Below are 25,175 nucleotides of genomic sequence, written 5' to 3'. Positions count from 1 at the left end.
CATTGGGAGGAGCTCTCATGGCTTATCACAGCAGAGGGGATGCGACAACTGCACAGCAGTTGCAAAGCAGCCACAAAGAAATTGTAAATCAGATATCTTTGCATACAACATGAGAGCAAGCAAAACAAATCCAAGTCTTAACCAATGCCCAAGAAGCAAAAAAACATTTGCTCTCATACACTGCCTGGTGACAGGACCCCATGACTACTGCCCTGAATATGAGCATACATGCATTTTAAGTTGATCTAATGTATTCACTCTCTGGAGATTCACAAAACATTGCACTGTTGTTGCATTCATACTCTGTTGGCCTCGCCAGAGCCATAGATGAGCCTGGCTTCAGCAGCACCCTGGCTGTGAGTGCTGCATGCTGAGCACCACCACTTCACATTGGCACAGCTTCAGGGCAGCCAGAGAGCAAAACTTGCCCAGATCCAAAAGCTCAAGGCTTCTTGGCTTTCCTTTATCAGGAGCCCTCATCAGACGAGAACCTTTCAGGCCTCTCATCCCCATTGAGACAAATGCCTCCAGAGCCAAAACACTGATCAAAACCCAATCCTCTGCTTGGGGCAGTGGAAGTAGGAGCAGAGTGTACTCCTTCAGGATGTGTCTGCATCCTGCAGGGAACGGGACAAGGACTCCTGGGTTTTCTCCAGGCATCCATCAGGATTTCACCACCACAAGCAGCACGGGATCGAGGGTTTTACCATGCATGGATGATTCCATGGGGACAGCAAGAGCTGTGAAATGTGATGCACATCCACTGCGAGGGGTACGGGGCAGGAGCTCCTCGCTCCCACTTGAGCCCAGCAAATGAAGAACAAGAAGGGAAAGATGATAACCAGAATGATCATCTCCCTCCCACGCTGGAGAGAGAGCAAAATCAACTTTTCATTTGCAAAGATATCTGTGTCTCCATTTCCTTTTACCTGGCGAACGGCTGAGGGGCCACCCTTGGTGCTTCGATGTTGGAACCGCCTCCAAGCCCCTGGCTGGGGGGAAGGAATGTCTCATAACAAAGTTGTCTTCCTACCTCTGCCTCCTACACACACATGCTGAAAATGCCTCATGTAACATAATCGGCCCCTGGAAACAGCATTATTTTGTGGTTTTTTAAGCTTGGGGATGTTTTGATTAATCAAGCAGACACGTTCCGGTGGAATTGAGTGTTTCTTCCCCCCCAAAAAAGTCCTTCCAACCCTTTTGCAGAGCTTGGGAACTCCCAGACACCAACCAACCTCCATCTCCAGGCTGTACAGCCTGACCAGACACTGAGCACAGCTCTACATGATGCAGCAAAGTGCAGAAGGCAGCCAGTGGCCAGGCATGGGAAGGGTGCCTGGCCCCAAGCATTCGCTGCTTTTCATTTTAGGTTTTTCTTCATAATTTTTGGGTTTTTTTCTCCTTTTTCCCTCAACAGATGCACCAATTTATCAATTTACCACATAACAATGAAGAAAAGCACAGTGTAATTTCCAAGAAAACGAGCCAAGTCCTGCTGTCACTCCAGTCACACTGCTTCCATTGAACCATTTCAGACACAGAGGTCTCTGCAGTTGAAAATGCAAGAGAATTCTGTCTTAGAAAACCAATGTTTATAGATCTTTTCTTTGCAACATGCTTTGAAAATATAGATTCACAGAACAATTAAGGTTGGAAAAGACCTCTAAGGTCATCAAGTCCAACCATCCATATAAACAGATTCAAAGAAGCAACTGAGCTACAGCAAAAGCAAGGGAAAGCAATCTTGCTTCTTCCTGAAATGGAGCGATTACAGAGCCCCCATCAGTTTGAAGAGCAAAGGAGATCTTCATGTTTAAAAAGAGCAGGTTTTGCAAGCTGACCCAAAATCACCAACGCCCATTCTCTAAACTGCATAAAACAATGTATTCTTACAGCTTTCTGGAGGAGATCTGTGTAAAAAGGAGAGTGGCTGCAATGTTTAAGCCCCGAGTTATAGAAGAAAAGACATTTGACATTAAGCCAATCCATAACTAAACTAACCAGCAGTGCAGGATCGCTCTGTGCTGGGCACCCTCCCACTCTCAGTAGGAAAGTGAACCCACGGCTCACATCTGTGCTTCGCCCCACTCTGCAGCATCATTGACATTAATGGCTGTTTTACTTCCAGCAAAAATGCAGTTCTGCTATTTTCTGGCAAACTGAACTTTATTTTCAGACCTTCCTGCTTATGTTTTGACAGCTAAGAATAACGTTAAGTCCCTGGTAAGTCATACAGTTCAGCTTTCACCCCAAGATAAATGACTGCCTGCTGCTTGCTCTCAGCATCCAAACTGTAACTACGGAGAAGCAGGGATAGCTCTGACCTTCCTGAAAACCTGCCTGAAATACCAGCGTGAGCATCTGCGGGCTTAATGCTGCAACTCCCAAGGTAAACACACTAGGATTTAACCCCTTATCCTCCACTGACCCCTCTCGCTGTGTCTAAACGCCAATAGAGTCATGTGTGGTGCAGGAGAGCTCTTCCAATTCATGAAAGCAACCGATCCTCTCAGGCAAAGTCTTGGCCATGGCAAGGAAAGGCAAAGGCTGAATCCATGGCAGTTGCAAGGGGCGAGGAAGTCTTCATTGCATCCATGCAAACAACCCCTGCTGTCTGTTACTGAAACTGAAGTACAAGGGGGAAGACCTCCCTTTCAAGTGAAGGGGCAAGAAAGGAATTAATACCCTGCTCTTCAACACTGCTGTCTCTCAGCTGCTCTGAGGTTAAAAGTCTCTCTCTCTTCCCCTCAGCCTTGCTGTCAAGCCTGATTACGACTTAATCTCATTTCCAAATGCCAAGCCCTGAGGACTGAGAGCAATCCCAGCTCTCCATTGACCCACTTTTCAGACGCAGCATGTTTCTGGAAGGAGCACGCTTAGACGGGTGCCTGAGTGTAGCTGCTGAACCAGCTCACGTGTCCTGGCTGCTATTGCTCTGGCAGTGCACATTAATGGGACAAACCCCACAGACAGCCCTCTGGGACATGCACAGCTTGCACGCCGCCTGCTCTGCTGTTCCCTGCCACAGCTCCTCATGCCAGCGGAAAGATTTCATGCAATGCAAAGGGCTGAGCCTGCTTCGCAGTCCATGGGCTCTGATGTCCCATGTCCCACTGCTGGCTCGTGGTCACCCTGCTGGCCACCAGGACTCACACATCCCCCTCTGCAGAGCTCCTGATCAGCAGGGCAGCCTCCAACTTGTACAGATGTGTGCCATTATTCCTGCCCAGGTGCAGGACTCCACACTTGGCCTTGCTGAACCTCATCACCCAACTCTCCATCCTGTCCAGATCTGCTGAATGGTAGCACAGCCTCAATCCACCCCACTGTCTGCTCATCTATCTCACACTTCCTAAACTTACCTACAAGGAAGTTATGGGAGACGACATCAAAAGCCTTGCTGAAGCCAAGGTACACAACATCCACTGCTTTCCCCTCATCTAGTCATCTGCTGCTCAAGCAGAACAGAAACACTCAGCCTTATTATCCCTATTTACAGAACAAACAAGCCAGGCACACTGCCTCATATATGCAACCATTTTCAAGTTTCTGTTTCTCAAGGATGCTGATTGACACTGCACAGCTTATCACTGCAGCCAGTGAACAGCTGGTACCAACAAACATGTAGTCAGAAAACATGAGCAATGCTATGCAACATCAGCCCAGCAGCATCTTCATCACAAAAGAGAGAGTGCTATCACTAATTCTGAGCTCTGCAGGCTCTCCTGTCCCTCCAGCCATTAGGTCTGAGGATCACTTTGCTTGATTGCACATAAAACACAGCCTCCTGCTCCAAGTCTTTGCTCTGTATGACAGCTACTTCCAGCAAACACCTTGGGGCACTTCTGGAGGCTCCCAGGTTCCCATTGCCCTGAGCAGGTTTTCATGACAAAGCAAAACAAAGCATCTTCATGGATGTATTTCTTAACTTGGAACAGGACCAAATACACCCAGAACCCAAAATACAAGGGTTAGACTCATGATTTAAGTATTGTGTGAAGATATTTTCAAGCATTTGAAGTAGCACAGCTGGTGAAGCTGTCATGGCACCAAGAGACTGATGCCCAATTTACGTGCTAAAGCCATTTCAACTCTTTCTCTGCTTGGTTTAGTGTAAACTATCCACAAAGATAATCAAAGTACAGATGTCCTGCTTTGACTTGAGTTCAAATATTTTTCCTACAACATAAATGAACTCAAAATAGGACGTGCTTAATCTAAATCCATGAAAATTAAAACGAACGAAGACCATGCTCACATAGCCACCAGAAGTGTGACACCAACAAGGACAGCTTGCCTACTACTCTCAGCTCAGGTGCTGCAAGGAGCACAAAGCCACAGCAAAAATCTGGTTTTAAAAAGTGCAAGGTTGGGGTGGGTAGGAATTAAACCATGTTAGATATTTCTGGCACCCTACAGTAGGCACTAAGACAAGGTATTATGCAAGGATACAGTTACCAAACAACGTCAGGACGATGAAGTAAATGGAGGAGAACATCCCCGAGTGGACACCGCCCTGTGACTCTATGCCATGGTACATCACTGCGTTCCAGTCCTCCCCAGTCAGGATCTGCACAGAGAAATGCAAGACAGAAGAAAATGACACACAGGGAAGACAAAGAAGGCACAAAGTGGGGGAGCTGGGCGATTGGACACAATCTCAGGCTGTGGAGTGGACACCAGCCTTGCAGTCCTGGATGGTCACAGCTCACACACAGCTTTCTCTTCTGCTGCCTCTTGGTTATGCGTATGCTTTCCACCTCTGGCATGGGCTCCCATGTAGAAGTCACATCCCAACACGTCTTCCAACCCATCTCCATTTTTAAGTCACGCAGAGATGTCAGGTTTTAACAATTCCACGTGCAGCTCATGTCTCCAAAGAAAACTCTGACATCCAAGCCCAGTGCCCCGAGCGCTTCATCTCCTCTCATTTCAACTCAGTTTGCTCAGTCATGACCCAACACACAGTCTGTAAGCACAGGGTTAGCCCATAACAGGAGAAACACAGCTAAACAAACTCCTTCCCACTACTGAAAGCCCACTATTCCCCAGACCCTCAGGGCTGCAAACAGCCTTGCTGCAGCTGATCATTTCTCCAAACGGAAAACCTTCTAGCACAGCCACTGCAAGGTTTGCACCACAATGGCTTTTTCCTAAGGCCAAAGGATCCTCAGTCAACCAGGCAACATAAGCCTCCAGAAAACCTAAGCAGAAGCAATATCCAAATGTGAGTGAGGACAGCAAGGGGCAGTTTGAAAGAGTCTCTGTTCCTCCTGCATCCTTGTATGAGCAGAGCCCTGAAGAGCTGCGCTGGCTGCAAGATGGGATGCTGACCCAAGGCTGATTAGCAAACATGAATAATACAAAACTCATTTTAATAACTGGAAGAACCTAAGCCTTAAATAAGCCTTGTCACTCTAGATGCTAACTTTGCACTATCCTGAACCACCTGCCATTCCTCACCAACACAGAGCAGCAGATTAGATTTTCACCTGCCCACCATGGCCAATCCTACCGATTGTTACATTCATTACACTGAGAAATGCCCACTGCAATTAAGAACTCAGATACCTAAGTAGGAAGCTGTCTATGTGTTTAGTACAAGAAAAAAAAACAATAACAACAACAAAAAAAAACCAACCAGAAACAGAAAAACACCCTGAAGCACAGTGTGAAGAAGCAATCAATCCCATGTGCATACAGTATGCTCCAAATAATTACAAATTCCAGACTATCTGCTGAAAGAGAGAAAACGTCTTGCTGCAGGGCTGGTGCTGATGACAGCATTAAGGCAAGAAGAGACACAAGGCTGTGCAGTGCACATACAAACTTGTTTCCCAAATGCAGTATTTGGTCGCAGATAATTCATTGCAAGCAATCTGTACCACTAGAGTTGCCCTGGGCTTGCAGCAGGGAATGTGAACCACACCACTGGGCTTCAAACTCTGGCATTCAATTACACTGAGCAGCGTTCACATCATTCCCATGAATTCACAACTGCTCCTTCTGTCTGGAAATGAACACACAGCGACTGCTGTTCATACAGACACTCATGGGAAGGAGGTTGGTGAGAGCATTTGTGTGACCTGCATGAGACCAAGGCTTCCAGATACCACGGACTGCAGGATGCACAGAAACCCGCAGGACTTGGGCTTCAAAAATCCAGCCAGAATGTTTTGAAAAGGAAACAAGATAATGAAGGAAAGAAGTTTCATGAAACTGCTGCAGAGAGATAAGTGGTCTAAATTCAGCAGGCTGCATGCAGAGCTGGGGATGCTCTCAGAGGCTCTGGTGAGATGCACTCTTTGACCTGCTGTCCTTCCCCCATTTGCACCATTGCTCCCCAGCTGCAGGAATTACTCAAGCAATTAGGTAGCAGCCCTCAAGGAGCAGAGCACGTGGAGTTAATAAAGGCCTTTCTAGTCTATAAAGTCTGTTTTTATGGATGCTGAGGTCTGGCTGCACCCTGCTGCTTTGGCTCCTCACCTCCAGCAGCCCCTGGGGCTCCACTCCTTCACAGCACGTGCAGTTATTTAAGCAGCAGCCCTCCAGGAGCAGAATACATATGGTTAATAGAGGTATTTCTTCTTTGTAGAGTCTCTGTGTTTATGGGTGTTGTAAACACTTGCAGCTCAATGACTGCTGCAATAGAGGCATGTTGCTATTTGTCACGTCTATATATATGAATATATATATATATATATTTGTATATACACTGATTGGCATTCAGCTCACAAAGACTGTTCTTGAGAGCTAGGAAGAGAGTAAAAACGTGTGATACTTTTCTGTGGGAACTGAAGGGCAGTGGGACTCAGTAGAATCCAATGCTGAGCTCAGCCAGACAGACACAACACAAACTGGGATCCCGTGACAGAGGCTGTGACCGACCTTCCAACCTCAGTGGTTCTGTAACTCCATGTTCAACCTGAGCTCTGAAAGGGCTGGTTCTGAGGGAGGTCATCCACCTCCATCTTAAAGCCTCTGCAAAGGGGTGAGGGATGGGCAGGGCGTATCTGGCTCTATCGTATTTGCTCTCTGCATTGCATACATTCACTGGATAATGCCACTCTGCTGATTGGAGCAGCATCCAAACGAACCTTCTGGCTGGTCAAGGAGGATCCAAAACCTCTGCTGAAGAAATGCTGACATCATATCTGCCACTCAAGAGAGGTGTGGGATTGGCTGGGAGCAAGAGGTTATTGAAATGCCTCTGTGAGGTTAATTGTCAGGGAGTTTATTTGGTGCCAGTGGTTTTGCTGCTTTTAATTCACAGCTCTGATGCTCCATACAGATGCCATAAAATCAGCACTGTTTTCCTTCATCGAACATCCACCACGCTACAGGGACATTCATTTTGGGAACAGAAAGGAAATATTTCAGCAAAGTATTTTCAAGAGATAACTGTAGTCCCAAACCAAAATAGCAATGAAATCTCCAGATGCTCATATCCGGAGCCTGAAGGGGCTCTGTTCCAACTCTGTGGCAATACCTTTCCATTTCTGTAAGCCCTTCCTTTGATGAGCACTAAAACACTATGCAAATATTAATCTACCATGATTTGCAATATCCTGCCAGGTAAGTACTGCAGAACCTGTTCTACATCTGGAGAACAGCAATGCCCATATGAAGCTGCTTACACAGAGGTCATGGGACGCATTTTCTTTAAGCTTTTTCTCCCTTAATCCAAAACTTGTCATCCACTCAACCCTTTTTTTTTTTCTCTCTGCCTTCTCTCCTCATTTTTAGGATGTGAAATAACATAATCCAAGTCTTGCTGAGCTCTAGGGAAGCTTGGATAAGGGTCAAGTCTTAACTTGAGCTACACCTAGCAAAGAAGGAGGCCCTCCACGGACCTGCTACCTGCACACTGAGCAGGATTGTGCATCTCCACCTCTCTCCTTCAGTACCTGAAATAAATGTTTAAAAATGACATGCAGAGAACAGCTGCAAAATGAGCCTCTTAAACCTGCACATTGCATCTCCCAGAGCTGCTACTTTCCCCTGCCATCACACAAACTTGCCCAAGGCTGATGCCTCTTTATGTGCTCCCCCATCAACTGTAATTCTTATCCAGCATTATCTTATCTTGAGCTATTACAGTGCAAAATGCTACATTACTTCCTAACTGCCTGGAGCTAGCTCAGCCAGTTCTCCTCATTAAATTACAGCCACTGCAGGAAGAAGTGGGGCAGGTCAACCCTCACGGGCTGTGATTTTTGGCCAAATGGTTTATGCAGTGGACCACATGAAATGCTACCACTGCAGTGTGCAGCTGTGGGCAGGGGCCCTGAGAAGAGGAGAGCATGGATACAACATCTTTGAGCATAAAAACATCTACTTTATCAAGATATTTCTTTACCTAACAAAAAATACTCTGTTCTAGCTTCCCTTAATTCGGTAGCATTGATCTTTAATGATGCATAGATTGGTCAATGTGGCCAAAACACCTAAGAAGGAAGGAATTCACCTTTCTTAAATTCATTGGTGACCTCTCTGCTCACCAGAAACAGGAGGAGATGCCCAAAAATTTCTTTTCTGACCCAAGACAAGGGATGGCTTTACCTGGAACACTGTGAGGATGGCAGCTGGAAAAGTATCGAAATTCGTGGTTGGTGTTTCGTCTCTAAAATTGAACCTAGAGGAAGAATCAGAAATAAAAACAATAGCAATAAGGGAACAAGCAAATCTCCTGCAGTCCTGTAATTTGCTGTAACCTGAGTCAGAGACCAGCATTGGTTTCACCTGGACATAACATCCCAAGGACTGCAATGGAGAACGTGAGAAGATTGAGAAGATGGCTAACAGAGCCATGAGCAGAAACTAAATTTGGATCTGGAGAAAAACTGGCTCTTCAGAATTAATTATATCCTAAATTCAAATGGACAATGAAAAGATAAAACCATTTTGCAGAACGAGCCATTCCAAGAAGCCTTAGCCCATAGGTGTAAAGTCAAAATTGAAATTGTCTGCCTCTTCTCAGCAGAAAGGTTGGTGCATGTACCATTGGAGTCAGACGTTCCTGCCCTGCTGCCCCTCTCCTTTTGTGCATTCCAAGTGATTGGAAGCACAGTGATTAATTAGACTTACTGCCCTCCGAAGAGCTGCATCCCCAGCAGAGCAAACACCACAATGAAGAGGAACAGCAGAAAGAGCAAACTGATGATGGACTTCATGGAGTTCAGCAAGGAGACCACGAGGTTCCTCAGGGAGTTCCAGTATCTGTGTAGGAGATCAGAGCACAGAAACCATTAGCGGCAGAAAAGCCTTCAGTTTAGAAATTAATTAGATCCACTCTTTAATTAAAAATAACTCTAAAAAATGGACAGCAAGGGCTGTTGGCATCTTTAATCTCCCCCTGCCAACGTAATTGAGAAATACATTGAGTTCAAGAATGAGGATTTTTGAGGCAGGAATTTTTCCCGAACTCCTTTTGTTTTCCTTTTCTTCCTCTCCCCTGCTGCAGCTGGGAGGACCGAAGCGCCCCACGCTGCTCTGGGATCATGCACCCATTCCAAGAGAAGTTATGTTCATAACACAATGACTGCAGGTTTCAGGGGATATGTTGGTCTCATTGTGGAATATCTTCACTTTTGAAAGACAAAACCAAATCTCTCCTTGGAGGAGGAGGAGGAGGAGGATAGAGCCCTTGGTCACAAGGGTTTTGCCCTGCTTGGTGCAATGCCTTCAGGCAAAATCTGCTTCCAGCACCATCTCACTGTTAACCCCACCGAAGCAGCTCCAGCTCATCCCAGAATAGCTCAACACCAAACCCTGAATGATTACAGAGCACCAGGACATAACGAGGGGCTGCATTTCTGCAGCTGCCAGTCCCCATTAACTTCAGACATGACAAAGGGGAAAACATGTTGAGCTGTCCTCTCCTTGTCTTCCTTTCTGAATTTTAGTCCCTCTTGGGCTGTGCTCCTCTTAGTGCATCCTGGTGTCACCGTTGGGACTGACGCAATTTAGCTTTTAACTTTCACATCACTCTGCCATCAGCAGTCACACTGATTTGGGCCATAGGAATCAAAAGCCCTAATAGCAATTCTCCAAATCAAGGTGGACTGTCATCTTCAGCTAAATACAGAGGCAACGAGCCTTGGCCTGTGGCAGCGGGGTTGGAACTTGACGATCCTTGAGGTCCCTTCCAACCCAAGCCATTCTATGATTCTATATGAAAAACGGGGGGTGGAGGGAAAGGCAACTGCTTGGGATCAGGATGTTTCCACCAGGAGAAATCTCCTTAATAAGGCCAAGGGAGTTTCTGCATCAGTGGGGTGAAAATCTGACTTGCTGCCCTGAGAGTGGGAGATTGCTCAGCCTATTTCATGACTGCTTTGTCAAGTTAAACCTCAGGCTTCAGCTCTTTGCTACAGCAGCTCAAATCCTGAATAGTCACAACAGGCAAAAAGATCATTTTACCCTGCAAAAATGTCCGAATTTTTAAAAATGCACAACATACAATCAGATACATTCTGTCTCTGTAGCTCCACTGACAATTAATTGCTAAAAATTTGCCACAAAATGTGCCTCTTTCAATAAGTAAGATTAGAGTGGAGGTAGACTAAGTGACGTTTTTAGGGCAAGATCCCACTTCTTTTACTGGACATTTACAGAACTTCATGTTCCCAACTCCCACAGTGCCTCCAATGGCACACTGTCATGCAGGGTTTTGAGTCTTCGTGATGATTAGCATCAGATATAAACTGGCAAATTCCCCAGCTAACAAAAACCATGCATGGGAATAGCCAGAAAATACCTGCTTACTTCAACCTGCTCTTTTACTGTCAATGAAGGCAATGGTGTAGGTGGAAAAACAACAGCAGGAGCACCCAAATATTTCATCCCACCCCACAGCACTGTTTTAAAACAGAAAAATTGCTCCTGGTGGGTTTGCAAGTTGCACAGCAGGTGTTGCTAATGGCAGCACATATTAACACAACACAAGAGCATGAAGACAACAGAGAAGCTGGAGCAACCCAACTCCAGTCAACGTTCACATTTACAGGCTCCAGAGAGAAACCTCAGACATCCCCAGAGCAGACAGAGCACAGACAGCAGCAATGCACTTATATTCATGTCAGCACCATGGTTTGAGCATCAGGATTTATTATCTGGCAGTAGCCAAAGTTCATCTCAGTAGATCTAAATCCTTAAATACTATCAGCAGCAGATAAGGGCAGCAGGCACTTATTGAGAGTCTTGTTTAACAAATAATGAAGTAAAGCTGGATGCAGCTGCCCCAAGCAGAATGGTTTCAAACTACAAGAAGGGAGATTTAGACTGGGTGTAAAGAAGAAGTATTTCACACTCAGGGCAATGAAGCACTGCACAGGTTGCACAGAGAGGGGCTGGTGCCCCATCCCTGCAGAGAGCAAAATTCAGGCTGGATGGGGCACTGATGGAGCCGTAGATCATAGAATTATTGAGATTGGAAAAGACCACTAAGATCATCTCAGTCCAAGCCCAGCCCATCCACACCTACAAACCTGCACAGAAAGGTGTGGAAAAAGCTGTTAAAAGTCCTCAAAGGTGCAACTTTCTAAGAACAGCCTACCAGAAGCTCAGACTGACCAACCAAAGGAAGGACAATTCTACACCTGCAGCTCTCTTCTTTCCCTGACCCACGGGGTGACTTTGCACGGTGCCTAAGGTGAGTGAAACAGGAGCTGGACTTACTTGGTGACTTTGAAAATCCGCAGCAGCCGCAGAGCTCTCAGCACGCTGATGCCAAACGAGGTACCAGGTTTCACTGCAGCCCAGATGACTTCAAAGATGCTTCCCACAATGACCTGGAAGAGGAGCTCATTTTACAGAAGGGAAAACGTCTGCTTAGATCCTTGTGGCGCTGCCAGAGAGGCTGGGGGCTAAAGAAGAGTCAAAAGTTGTGGCTTTGATGGTTTTCCAATGAAGGTTTCAGTGTAATTTTGCAGAATTGTGAATTAGCCAGCAGCAATGTAAGAGGGGTTTGGTTCTAACTTTCTGCAGTCCAATCCAAAAAGGAGCAATATCTAGACTGGCATAGAGTGGGAACTCTCTTCTTTCTTCTCTAGCAAGTCAATTACTTCAAAATAGCCTTTTTTAGAGGAGACAAGACTTTGTCACTACTATAACTTATAATTTACATACCTGTAAGTGTACAGATATTTCACTTGCCTACCCTGCATGGTCCAGGCAGCCCTCAGAGGCGTGGGGACATCACCCCATCTGCCTCATCCCATTAGAAAAGCACCATGGCTGCATCCCAGAGCTGCAGAACAGCCAAGTGTTAGCTCCTCACTGAATGCCCAGACTCTCCTGGCCACTGAGTCTTCTGGAGAGTGATTAAGATAATGGCTACAAAGAGACCCTAAAGAGTCTCTCATGTGCACATCCATCATCTGCCTCAGGTTATGCAAAATAAATTGTCCTCAGTCAAGGGGGTTGGTTTTGTTTCTAATTTTTGCCCATTTGTCTTAAGGTTCACAGAGCATTAACCTGAAGGGATAAACACTGTTGTTTTGGTTTTTTTTTTTCCCCTGAAATCCCCTATTACAAAAAGGACAAAATAATAACGGGCTAAGCACAATCGGGAAAGGGCAATTATATCAACACGGGTTACTGCATGGTTAATTAGAGAGGATGGGCATTTCTCTGCTGATAGCTATCATTAGCTGCATTAAGCTGGCATTTCAGAGCTCACACAGACCGTGGTCCCACGGCATGAAGCACGCCATGAACATGCTATGAGCAGCCCCAGGGAGCAGCTCAGGCCTTTGTGCACGGCAGCAGCAGAACAGTGCTGGGGACCTGCGCAGCGCCGTGGCACTCAGCAGCTTGCAAACCATTTCAACAAGCAGGAGCCTGTCTGTCTTTTGAAAAACACAGCAGGACCTGCAGCTGCTCTGCAAGAAACACGGTACCCTGAGCTTCAAGGAAACACAGTGGGAAAAGGGGAACAAACAGCAGTTGCTCAGCCGGTGGCTCCCATTACAAAAGGAAGGAATTAAGATTCCTCTCCCACTGCCTATTCCTCTCGGGAATCCCTCGTGAATCAGCAAAAGCCTTTCCTCAGGCACTCCACGCATTACACTGATCATTAACTTCCCTGGCATCTCAGCAGGGCCTCTTGGGGGCAGCTGCACATGAGACCCCGCTGGACCGTTTCTCCCAAGATTGATGTTGATCTGTTTTGTTGTTTCTCTCTTTGCTTTTGAACTGTTCTATCAGGATGGTTTGTCAGACTAAACTGGTTTCAGATGTCCCAGTGTGGGTGCAGGAGCCAAATTAGTTCTGGGGGGTGGAAGGTGGGTGAGGAGAAAAACACAGACAGAAGTAGGATCCCAGCGGGTTCTCTAAAGGGTGGAGAATTAGGAACATGTCAACAGCTTTACCTCCTGGGAAACCCTCTGCAGAGCTCAATGCCAGTGCTGCACTCACTGTAGCATGGCAGAAAGCAGAGAGGCCTGGTGGATTTATCTCATATTGATGTCAAGCTCCTGTATCACCTGAGCTTGAGCGGCAGGAACAAGTTTATCTTGAAACACAGAGCATTCTGGATGCAAGAATCCACACCAGCTATCTTACACTAACCACGTTATTTCTGCACTGGTTTCATTCCATGGCTGGCTGTGCACTACTGGGCCATATAGACAGAAAGGTCTGCACAGCACATTTCATGGCCCTGATCCACTGTCAGCTGCTGTAAACACCTGGGGAGAAAGTCCCACATGGAGGGATTGGGTGCAGCCAAACCAACCTCAGCCTCTTGGACACAGATGGCTCCTGGGTTTGATCTCAAGGGCTGTTCAGCTCTGCGCATTCACAGCGATGCTGCCAAAAAGGGACTGTGGTAGCTCTACTGTAGGGTCTGTGCTTCAGCCCTAAATGGATCTGAGTTGCAGCTTTCCTGTATCATGTGGTCAGGCTTCAGGGCACTCGTGTCTGAAAAGCACTGCCTATGTATCGTGAGGTAACGGCCATGGAAAGGATGATAGGGAGATGAGCAGTAAGATGTGTGGTTGTTTTTTTTTTTTAATCTTTCAATCACTTCATCTGAATGAGAGAGAGACTCTCCCATTAATCAGAGCACTTACTGATGCTGTGAACAGCCTGTAACTCACTGAGGAAATGAAACCCTCGACTGTCACATTTCTTCAAGAGGAATGATAACCAGGGGAGCCTTAATGTGTTTCCCTGCAGCTAATTTATATGACAACCACTCCCTGGCAAAGACACCCTGTTGGCACCACTTCCCATACTCACCCTGAAATGCCCAGCCCTATTCAATCAGGGGGACCACGCAGCTGAAGCCTACTCACCCCAAAGTCAAAGCAGTTGAATGAGGAATGAAAGTAATTTCTTGGTCCCAGTCCATACATCTTCAAAGACATCTCAGTAAGGAACAGACCCAGAAAAACAAACTCGGCGAAATCTAGGAACCAGAGAAGAGATGACATTAGTCCACGAGACCTCAGTGGGCAGATCTCTTCATGCAGGGAACAGCAGTCGTTTTTCACAGTGCAGACTTGCTCCTGCTGGAAGAAAATCCCTTTGCAAAAGCAAAAGCAAACATGACCCTGAGGAGAGTTTCACATGGTTATGTCTATATGCACATGAGCTGCACTCAGACTTGAGGAGCTGGGAGGTCAGTGTTGCACGTGTATTGTATATGTATATGAGCATTAAATAATACTCTCAATCTCTCTGCAAAGGAATTTCAAAGGGAAAGTTCTGGATCTAAAATTCCCAAAGGTCTGATTTAATTGCACAGACAAGGTTTTGCAAATGCGTGCTGGGGACGTACGTGCATATTTTGGGAGCGGGGTGTGAGCTTTTATAACGTTCTCTCATGATAAAAATACCTCCCTACCCAGAGCTGCTGCCTCTGTGAGCTCAGGCTCAGAGGTGTTGGGTCTGCTGTTAGCTTTGATTCCTATTACGCCTGCACAACCACAGCTCTGCAAGAGCAAGTTCAGTTTCCTCCTGCCTCTCATATCACAGGCAAAAGGCTGCCATGATTTTGGTGGGAAAATGTATCAGATCTGATGAAACAAAGGGCAGAAAGAACGTAGTTGGAGTTTTCTATTTCAATGACAGGTTTTTAGGACTTGAAGCCATAGGAAACGTGTTCGGTGCTATAAGTTCCCAAAGTTAGATGGGGAACCCAAGGAGCAGCAGCAACAATGGAATATTATTAAAAACCAAATATAGAAAGGGTAAAAATCCCCTCAGTGCTTCCAAAACAAACCTAACAGCATATAGTAAACCTCTCCCTATAGAGAAACACTGACAGAAAGAGTCAGACTTCAGAAGGCAGAGAGCAGGGGTGTTGCTTAAAGCAGCACAGACTTTCTCCCATGTTGCAAGGAAGGCTTCTCCTCTAATTCAAGTTTCATGATTCCAGAAGTAGTACTGAGATGGCACCAAGCTTTTCTCAAAGGTGCATGCTGACAGCAAAGTGGCAATGGATGCAATTTGCAGCGAGGAATATTTCACTTAAGAAATCCCAGATCCTGGGTGCTTTGTACACCTGGAATGCGTGGCTTCAGCCAACACGCATGGGGAAAGAGAAGGGAGAGCAGCAGGCTCCTTTGTTCAGTTCTCTGCCTTGCACATTTCTCCTAAGTGCTTTTGGCCTGGGTTCATCTCACATCACTGCATCGCTGCTTGTCTTGTGCAATTGCCTGAAAAATACAGCTTCAATTATCAAAAAATAAAAAGGGGTTTTACATTTTAAATCAAAAGAAGCCATGAAATAGCATGGGCACGATGTTAACTGAAATCCAGGAAGCACCAGCTAGATGAGAGTGGTTTTATTAATGCTTCAGCAGGGAGCCTACAAGGGCACTTCTGCCAACATTTACAGTAAGGGAGGGAACATCATGAGGGCATTAACTATGTACACCATGTAACAGACTCCTTGAAACTAGGAGTAATAGCCTTAAAGGAGACTGCCAAGGGCAAAACATTTAGACTTGAAGAATAAGATGGCAAAATGTGAAGTGTGCAGACTTCTCAGCCCTTTTCCTACCACTGGTAGGCTCCACTGGTTGGATCTTCATGCTCACAGAGCATCAAGATGGCATGGAGATGAAGGAACAGCTCTTCTGCCTTCCCCTAAATGCACGGAACCTGCTTGGAGAAACACCTGCTACATCATGTCTCTATTCTTCTCTCCTTCCTGGCAGCAAAAAGGCATTTACAACACAAGGGATCCTAGTGGCAATCATCCAGTTACACTGGCAATACATCTCACAGTCCAAGTGCAGAAGGTAAGGAAGGGAGCAGATGAACCAAATCTCAAGCATGACACGAGACACCAACAAGATAAGAATACAAAACTGAAGCAAAACCAAAACAACACATTCAACGGTAACGAAATTTCCTGAACACAATTAAAAAGACTGCAAACAGCATGGATGTTTAAATTCTTAACTATTAATAGCTGAGCCTCTAAATAAGATGCTTAGACTGTAGTTTCCAAGCCGGACTCTAAAATTCCATCCTGCACTTCCATTCTGCATCCTGTAGACTTTGGAAATGGTAATTAACAAGAAGCAAAACTCCCTTAGCAAAGCAGATGCATCTTCCCTGGGTGAGGAAGAATTGATGCTGCTCCTCGCACCTATTCTGCTCATTAGCCCAGAGGGAAATCTTGCAGCAGTGTTTATGCTGTTTACGGAGTTGCTCCCTTGCTGGGAAGTTACCTCTTGTGTCTTAGGTTTCATGCTCAGTAGAGCTCAGCATGGTGTTTATTTGAATGACTTCAATGCAAAGTCCCCCTATCGTGAAGACTGACGTCAAACCCATGCCTTGAAACTGGTGGCCATGCTGGCAGACCAAACTTAGAACCTTTGCAAGAGGTTGCAGAGAGGCCAACAGAAAGCACTGCACAGCCTCCACATGCTTTTTGTGCCTCCCCTTTGTAGGGAGTTTCTCATGCTATTTATCCACCAGACCCAATTACCTTTCAGGTAGGCCCAGTGTTGTTTCACAAAATAATGAAAATACTAGGTAGAATTTTAATTGCAATTTTCACCATCAGGTCTCAGTGCACTTTGCCAAAATAACAGCAATCATTTCATAAGAAGGGAAAGGAGGGAGGAAATAAGGATTAATAGTCCATCACCCATCCACTGAAGCATGAACAAAAAAAGCAGGCATTACCCAGTGCCACGTTTCATCATTGGAGTGACACATCCGATGCTCACACACATGCAAGACCAGATTATTACAGGAGAAAATCAGCCAGCAAAAGGCCAAAGTAAAAGAGATTCAAACTATATTTGATACAAAATACAGGAAACTCAAAATATCCAAGAAACAACTTCCTTCTGTCACTCTTAAGAAGAGCCCATCTCATTCTTTCACAGCTGCTGACTTCCATCTGGAGCAGAGCTGAAAACAGGCAGGATAGCTGTATTTCACCACACACCACAGCAATGGGAGGACAGGGGATGGAGGAAACTCACGTGGTGAGTTCCTTGGACACAAGGAATTCACTCGCAGTGCATCAGCTTCTTCAGCTGACAGATCAGATACGTGATTCCTTCTGATGTGGCCCTGCCCATTTAATTGAAAATGCAATTTTGTTGTTTGGACCTCCTGGTGTTCAGACCCCACAAGTAATTTAATCTGCCTTAAACAGAAGCATTTTGTAATGAAATTTTAGTTTAAAAGTTTGATATTAAGATTCTCATTTAATTAAAGATTTGTACCACTGGCAAAGGCCACCCTAGTATCTTTTTGCCTCAAACTTTTGAGTTAGATATTCAGCAGCTCCTTTTTGTCAGTCTCCAATGGATTAATTCCATTTCTGCCCTGGATCAATCCAAGTCTTGTGTCATTAAGAGCAGGTGTCAAGCCTGCCACTTCTGTTTTCTCTTTCTCCTTGTACATTAAACCAACCAGGAGGAGAACCTCAGTGAATTACAACTTCTCCCTCTGACAAGGCAGACGTGAAATGTTCAGCAGACATAAATAAATATGCTTGTTTGAGAAAGCCTTTTCTTTGCAACCACACATGCTGCATATTTATATCCAGAGGGAGCCGGCTATCTACTTCAAAGGCAAACACAATATCATCAACAAGGCATAATTGCATCAAACACGGGGTTCAACACAGCACAGCACACTGAGAAGCTGTTCTCAAGCTGTAATGTCTAAAACACTGTCTTCCAATATTGTGCTCTTCAGAATGGAGGCATTATAGAACTCATTTTTAGACAAATCGAGGAGCAAGATCCGCGCAGCATTAGCCAGAGAAATCCAGAGAGAGCTGCTGCATGGAGGGCAGCCACAGGCAAAGAGAAGTCTGGTGAGAAGGCTCCCTCCTCCCGTAGGAAAACTTAGTGATTTAATCCAAAATCCTTCTCACCACAGTTCCTAAAATCTGATTTGGGGACACCAGGGAGCTCCAGGTCCTTCACCCCTGCAGGTGCCCAAGGCCAGGTTGGATGGGGCCCTGGGCAGCCTGATCTGCTAGGGGGCAACCAGCCCATGACAGGGGTCAGGACTGGATATCTTGAGGTTACCTCCAACCCAGCCATTCCATGACTCTGTGATCTGCACTATGTGCCCGCATTACAGATTTTATATTTTGTCATCCTTACTGATGAAGATGCATCTTTTCTGGAACTAGACTTCAAGTGATGCTTGTCTGTGCTGGATTATAGAGTTCCTTTCTGTCACAATTCTCTTGGTGGAAATAAGTGCAAGCAAATGACCACGGCATGTTTTATGGGAGATAGCCTTCTACAGGGAACTGAAAATTGCTTAATTGATAGTCCATGCTCTGTGGAAAGGCACATGCCATGTATGATTGTACAGTATAAGAAAGCTTACTGCAGCGTGGCACTGAAGTCATTCCCATACAGGGAAGGAAAACTTCCAATTGAATTTGGAGATAACCATGAGGGCATGAAGTAAGTCCTGTTATTCACCATACCTCAAGAATACCAGAAATTTCTCATCAGGGTGAATAGCCTGCTCTTACAATAAGACTAAAGAAATTCCAAGTCCCTTCATAAAGCTCCTGCTGTTCCCATTTCAAAGCAGTTGCAGCAACATGGAATATCAAGTAGAGAAAGCTAATCAGAACAACTCAACAGCAGAAAAGTTAAAAGAAAAGACCACAGGAAAAATAAATCAATGCATACCTGCAAGGTTTAAACTCACCGTTCTTTAAGTAAAATTAATCTGTAACGTAATTAAACGTTCCCCCAGAGGAACAGGTATAATTGAATTAGAGGTGCTTGGTGGAGTTGCAGGGTTTAACAGATCTCCTCAGACTTCACCACACTCCTCTCCTTCTGCCACAGCTCACACAGCTCCTCACTGGCCCATTTCTGAGCACCTTCCACAGAGCAACTTCATTAGCGTTGGCCGCTTCAATCGCTCTGCACCACATCAGCCAAGCCCTGCTCCTCTGCAGTGAGACTCACCATGGATTAACTCTAAAGCCACTCCTAGACTGTGTCACTTGTACAGTTAAAGGATTTGGCCAAGTACTTCCAGAAGCTATTTAAAATCCCCTGGTTTTGTAATATCCTGTTCTGCCTGTATCTAAAGGATCTGTGAACAAGCTTTGGGCAGAAGAGTGCTTTCAAGGAGCACTCCTCAAGAGCTGAACTGCAGATGGGCTTGTTCACAAATATGTTTGGTGCCAGGTTAACAAGGGTGGCTGTGGTCATTGTACACAGGCGGGAGAGGAGTCAAGCCCAGTCTTACCGTGAAAGCAATAATGAGAAAACCAGTTAGTCCACACATGACCCAGTGTAACTTAGGGCATAAAATTCCTTGTACTCAACAACAGATTAGCAGAAAAGATTGTGCCAAAAAAAAACAATAACACCCCCCATGAAGTTGAGAACAACTCAATAGCAACACTTGCTCTCGGGTGGGTAGTATCATTGAATCCCAGAATGTCTTGGGTTGGAAGGAACCTCACAGACCATCCAGTTCCAACCTGGTCCCGTGGGCAGGGCTGCCAACCATTAAATCAGACATCAGATGAGGCTGCCCAGAGCCCCATCCAACCTTTCAGAGCACCCACAACTTCTCCAGGCAGCAGTATCCTGGCATCAAGAAATCAAAGTATGCCACACACATCTTTCTGTAATTCGCAAGTTGGACATGAGGAAAATTTCACAGCTCCTGAAAGATGGACCCACTCCTGTCCCTGATTCGAGGTACAACACAGTTTCAACACTCCCTTCTTCCTGTCTGCAGCTGAGGTTGGTCGGGAGCCTAATTAATGGCTGCTGTACCAAATACAATTCACACCTGGAGGGAATTTCATTATAATCAACACAACACCAGCAGCTCCAGATGAACATCGAGCAGAAGTTGCTGGCTCACAACTTTCTTAATGTCCTCTTAGAAATGTTACTGCGTCAGGTGCTCCCAAAAGGGTGCTTGGAAATCTGTACTCTTCCTTTTCAAGCTGAAATTCTTAAAGTGTTACTTTTTTCCAGATGTTTAGTCCTAATTCAAAAATCCTCAGCTTCACTCTGCTAATTACTCTGCCAATCTAGCTTTCCAATGTTAAATTTGGGAAATGAATAAGTGAGACTGATATCTCTGTGTGGTCTGTCTTTTCAGTCTAAATCTTGCAAGAGAAACAGTTGAAAGGAGCTTCTGTCCTCCTTACACATTTCATTATAACTTCAGTTACCTGTCTGTATTAAATATTTCAGCAAACATTAATAGTGTGTTTTTTGAAGTCGGAGCCGCTAGTATTCCTGACCCCTTAGCTCTAAAAAAGAAAAACTTCAAAAGTTTGCTCCTTTATAATAATGTAAGACCTGAAGGTGTGGGTCTAGAAATATTTGAGTGTGTAATTTATATAGAAATCAATGAAAATTAGGTAGATAAGTAACTTTAATGATCTAAGCCACACTTATTAAGCCAGACTGTTTGAAATATTTTTTCCCCTAGCCTTTTTTCTCACTTTAGAAGTTTTACTCATATTCTCAACTTGCCCCATCTGAATAAAGATGTGTTTCCAGCTGTTTGACAGACTCAGAGATGGCTGATTTTATAGCTCTGCCTTCCAGAAACAAACCTTCCATCCCCTGCCTTCCCAAAGCAAAGCTCATGGAGTCCCACTCCCAGTGTTATCCCATTCTGACCCAATATACTCAAACGCATTTTCCAGCTCCAGTAGTCACAGCCTGCAATCTTCATTAAAATAGAAGCTCAATTCACCATACTCCACTTCTTAACAAAAGGCTTCATGAGCAACTCTGCAACCTCAGCGTAACACCACAACGTGTGCATCCACTGATCTTCTATCACCAGACAGAACTATTGGCAATTAAAAAAAATAACAAATCGTCCTTCAAAAGAACCTGTAACTATCTGAAGCCCTACTGATGGGTGACCACAGGAAACAAGCTAAAAATAAAGCTTTATCACAAGTGTAATAAATCCACTCTATGGTATTATTTGTACCGCTACTCCACGTACTTTCACAGAAGGGCATCCTGAGGTTTATCCATTTATTTAAGGAAGACACAATTATCAAAAAAGCTCTTCCATAAAGTTGCAACCACTTAAGGAATATAGAAGTAATTGCTAAAAGCACAATAAATTAGCATATGATTCTGCATACATGGTATACAGATGTTTTTTCCTCCCTGGTAGCCTTGGTGATGGCACACATGGTCATCCCAGCACTGACAGAGCTTTGGATTTGTCCAAAACAGAAATACCCATGGATGCAGATCAGCTGCAGAGTGGCACAAATTCTGCCATTCCTCCTACAGAGCAAACCTTCCTCTGACATCACCAGATTAAGCCGTGGTTGAATCACATGGTTGAGTTTCGGGTACAGTTTAAGATTACATTCCTCCATCATCCCAAACCATGAGATGAGACAACTGATGTAGGCTTTCTCTGAAAGACTCAATGAAAACATGACTCAATGAAACATGACTCAACGAACCTACTAGAGCAATTCATTAATGCATTTGCCTCCCTACTCTTGGGAGACCTGGGAAGCCACAGACCTCATGAGGATGCGACACCAGTGCCGTGAGCAGCCAAAACACAAGACCCAGGGAGGAAAGGTGCAGGAGAAGCCGCTGGTACTCACACAGAGCAGTGGTGAGTTTCTCTGGCTGATCATAGTGCACCATTGCGACGCAGAGCGTGTTGAGGGCAACCACGCAGAGCACGATCCAGTAGAAGCTCTGGGCTTTCACCATGCGCCGGATGAAGAAGCGGAACATTTTCTCTTTCCTCCTGAAGTAGGATGAGCTCTCATTCTTCCCACTCTTCAAACTGGCACGGGCAAAAGGAGACCCTGGGCAGTGAGGCATAGAAAGAAGAGTCACCACAGAACATTCAGGCAGGAAAAAGGCCAGAGGATGCCTATGGGCACACAGACCCACTCCTGAGCACCAGGCTGAGCACAAGGCTGGGCACAATGAGAATGGACTGAGCACAGGCATCTCGCTTGCAATGACTCTGCAAGGGACGAAGATTTTAGAACTTGGTGGCTTAATACTCAATTCCACCATCAGTGAGAAGTGGGCTCCCAACTCCATGAAGCTATCCTGAATGTCCCAGCTAAACTCACAACCTTTAGGATCCCAAGTGACTGCAGCAACAAGTTGTTGGGCATGGTGATGGGTTGGGTGGTTGGGTTGAGCATGGTGGATGTGCATGGAGCACATCCCCTTGGAGTTGTGCAGCTGCCAGCAGCTCCATACATCCCCACTCAGAGCACCAGCACAGCCAAGCCCTTATTACCATACTGAGTCTCCTTATTTTACTCTGATTTCACATCTCTCTGCAGCAGAAGGCTCAATCTGCCTCCACGCATCATGTTTTGGGCACAGCTTCTCATTTTGTATCCATTCTGCCTTTATCAGCTACATTTCAAGTCTGCTCTGAAACCCTGGAAGAAAATCAAATGTTTTAATAGTAGCAAGCTGACAGAGGAAACAATTCCTAATGTCAGCTCTCCTCCTGAGGTAGAAGCACTGTTGAAAGGAGTGATGGAAAAGCAATCTCTGGTCAGGGCACAGCACGTGCATCCGTGAGAGTTCTTCCGCAACAGCTACAAATGCTGTTGCAAGCAGGGTACTGGTGATGGCCACAGGCTCTCTGCTACCTGCATCACACTGTGTTCACACTCCTCTGGTTGCAAACCTTGTATCTTGGCAGTTTAAGGTGAAGCAGCGTGCTGCTGGCCTTCGCTGTCATCGGCTGTTGCCTCCCAGGGGGTTGGACTGGCCAGGACACACACTGCCCTGCTTGGACCGAGCACCGTGACAGCAGGTGACCCGCACTGACTCTCCTTGGAGATGGCTGAGTTACACGAACAAAGTGTTCTGGCTATGGCAGCCAAGTGATCCAAGTGCATTCGTAGGCATTTCAACACCTCCAGTGATGGAACAGGTGAGGATCTCACCCTGTGTCATCTTGCAGTAACACCAAACATTGCAGTCATAGACGGGTGGTGACAGCAGGGAGCTGTGCAGCACCACCTCCCTACCAGAAAGCTCTGTGCTCCTTTGCTCGGTTCTGGCCATCCAGCAACATCCAAATGCTGCACCTGGCTGAGTTACAAAGCAAATCCCTGCTGGAAAGCTCAGTGGGCTGTTGTTCTATTAGTTTGATAATCTTTTCTTTGTTGGTGTAGAAATTAACAGCAGTAGTGCTCATCTGTTGTTTTAAGGCGATAAAATGAAATACAGGTTAAGAAATTTTACTCAGCCCCAGGTGAGGCTGCAGCTCAAATGCTGCACTCTGCGTTGGGACCCTCAGTCCAGGAAAGACATGGAGGTTCTGGAGTGTGTCCAGAGACAGGTAATGGGGCTATGATGGGTCTGGAGCACAAGCATGATGGGGAGCAGCTGAGGGAGCTGGAATGGAGGAGGGAGACTTTATTGCTCTCTACAGCTCTCTGAAAGAAGGTTGTGGCAAGGTGGGGGTCAGCCTCTGCTCCCAAGTAACAGTAACAGTACAAGAGGAAATGGCCTCAAGTTGTGCCAGAGGGGGGTGGGTTCAGGTTGGGTATTAAGAAAAATTTCTTTAGAGAAAGAGTGGGCAAAGGCTGCACAGGGAATGGTGGAATCACCATCCCTGGAGGCATTCCAGAACCATGGAGATGTGGCACTGAGCAACAGTGGTCAGTGGGCATGGGGGGACTGGTTGGGGTTGGACTTGATGATTTTTGGACATCTCTTCCAACCTTAATGGTTCTATGATTCTGTCTGCCAGGAAAGAATATCAGGCCACGTTGTGTATTTAAATTGATTTAAATGTGGAAAACATCCTCTTTCCTAGAGATGTCTCTAGCACAGCTTAGAGAATGAGGAGCCAGCACCGACTGCTGCAGGGTGGTTAGTGTGGAGAAAAGTCAAAGAGTCAGGAGAAAATGAAAGAATAAATCTTAGGAATAACTCCGGAGAACACACTGGGAAGTGTTTACCGCTATCGAGCTTTATAATGCAATTATAAGGCTCATTGAGGTACTTGTATTTGAATTAAAGTGCAACGTATGCAGGCAACAGCCAGCAAGAGACCTGTCAGCATCTCTGCCCCTCTGGTCTGCATCACCTTGCACTCAGTAATTGCACTGTTAGTTCCTCCACAGTCCTCGTGCTCTCATCAGCAAGACGCGACAGCACAAGGAAACCATCCAAAAAAATGATAAAAATCTTTGTTCAAAAACATATTCCTCATGCAAAATCATCCATATGATCTGTTTGTTTATGTTACGAAGCTTCAGTCTTTCCAGAGGCTGCAGAAGGATCTGCTTGCTTTATCCACTTCTTTTCCGACTTGTTCCGCGAATCGGAATCAAACCTGCTTTTCCCCAGTGGATGAACCGCTCGCAGGAGGTGGAAAACACTGCTGTTATTTTCCCTGCCATATGCTCCAGAGACAGTTCCCAGCTCTGCACCAGATTATGCACGAGCCCAGATGCTCTGTCATCCGCTGCCACCTGAAAGGCTGAACAGAGAGATCTGTTTGGATGGCATGGGTGCCCAGTGCCTGGAGGGACTTGGATGTGGCTGCAAAGATCTCGTAACGGTTGCAGCCATCAACAAATGCTCCAGAAATGACCATTGCTTGTTATCCATGCAGGGATCCGAGCAGCTCAGAAAGAAAACAAAACAAAAATCACACACGGCTGCTGCAGTTTTGCCTTCCTTCATCAGCTTCTCTCATAAGAT

At 45.7% G+C, this 25,175-nt stretch overlaps 1 protein-coding gene across 10 annotated transcripts in view; it reads right to left on the bottom strand.

The window, feature by feature from the left end:
* LOC128073142 (voltage-dependent N-type calcium channel subunit alpha-1B-like) overlaps positions 1-25,175 on the bottom strand; it is a 260,445-nt gene that overhangs the window by 89,777 nt on the left and 145,493 nt on the right. For all 10 annotated transcript variants that reach the window (XM_052667614.1, XM_052667605.1, XM_052667604.1 and 7 more), the window contains 6 exons: positions 22,082-22,291; positions 14,304-14,416; positions 11,683-11,795; positions 9,091-9,222; positions 8,566-8,638; positions 4,456-4,573 (listed from right to left, as the gene is read on the bottom strand). In XM_052667614.1, the coding sequence (XP_052523574.1) occupies positions 4,456-4,573; positions 8,566-8,638; positions 9,091-9,222; positions 11,683-11,795; positions 14,304-14,416; positions 22,082-22,291 (759 nt within the window). The remainder of the gene's footprint in view (positions 1-4,455; positions 4,574-8,565; positions 8,639-9,090; positions 9,223-11,682; positions 11,796-14,303; positions 14,417-22,081; positions 22,292-25,175) is intronic.

This window comes from Tympanuchus pallidicinctus, unplaced genomic scaffold (assembly GCF_026119805.1).
Source record: "Tympanuchus pallidicinctus isolate F22 unplaced genomic scaffold, pur_lepc_1.0 scaffold8, whole genome shotgun sequence".
Classification (NCBI taxonomy): Eukaryota; Metazoa; Chordata; class Aves; order Galliformes; family Phasianidae; genus Tympanuchus; species Tympanuchus pallidicinctus.
This window is presented reverse-complemented; position numbering and strand designations above follow the sequence as displayed.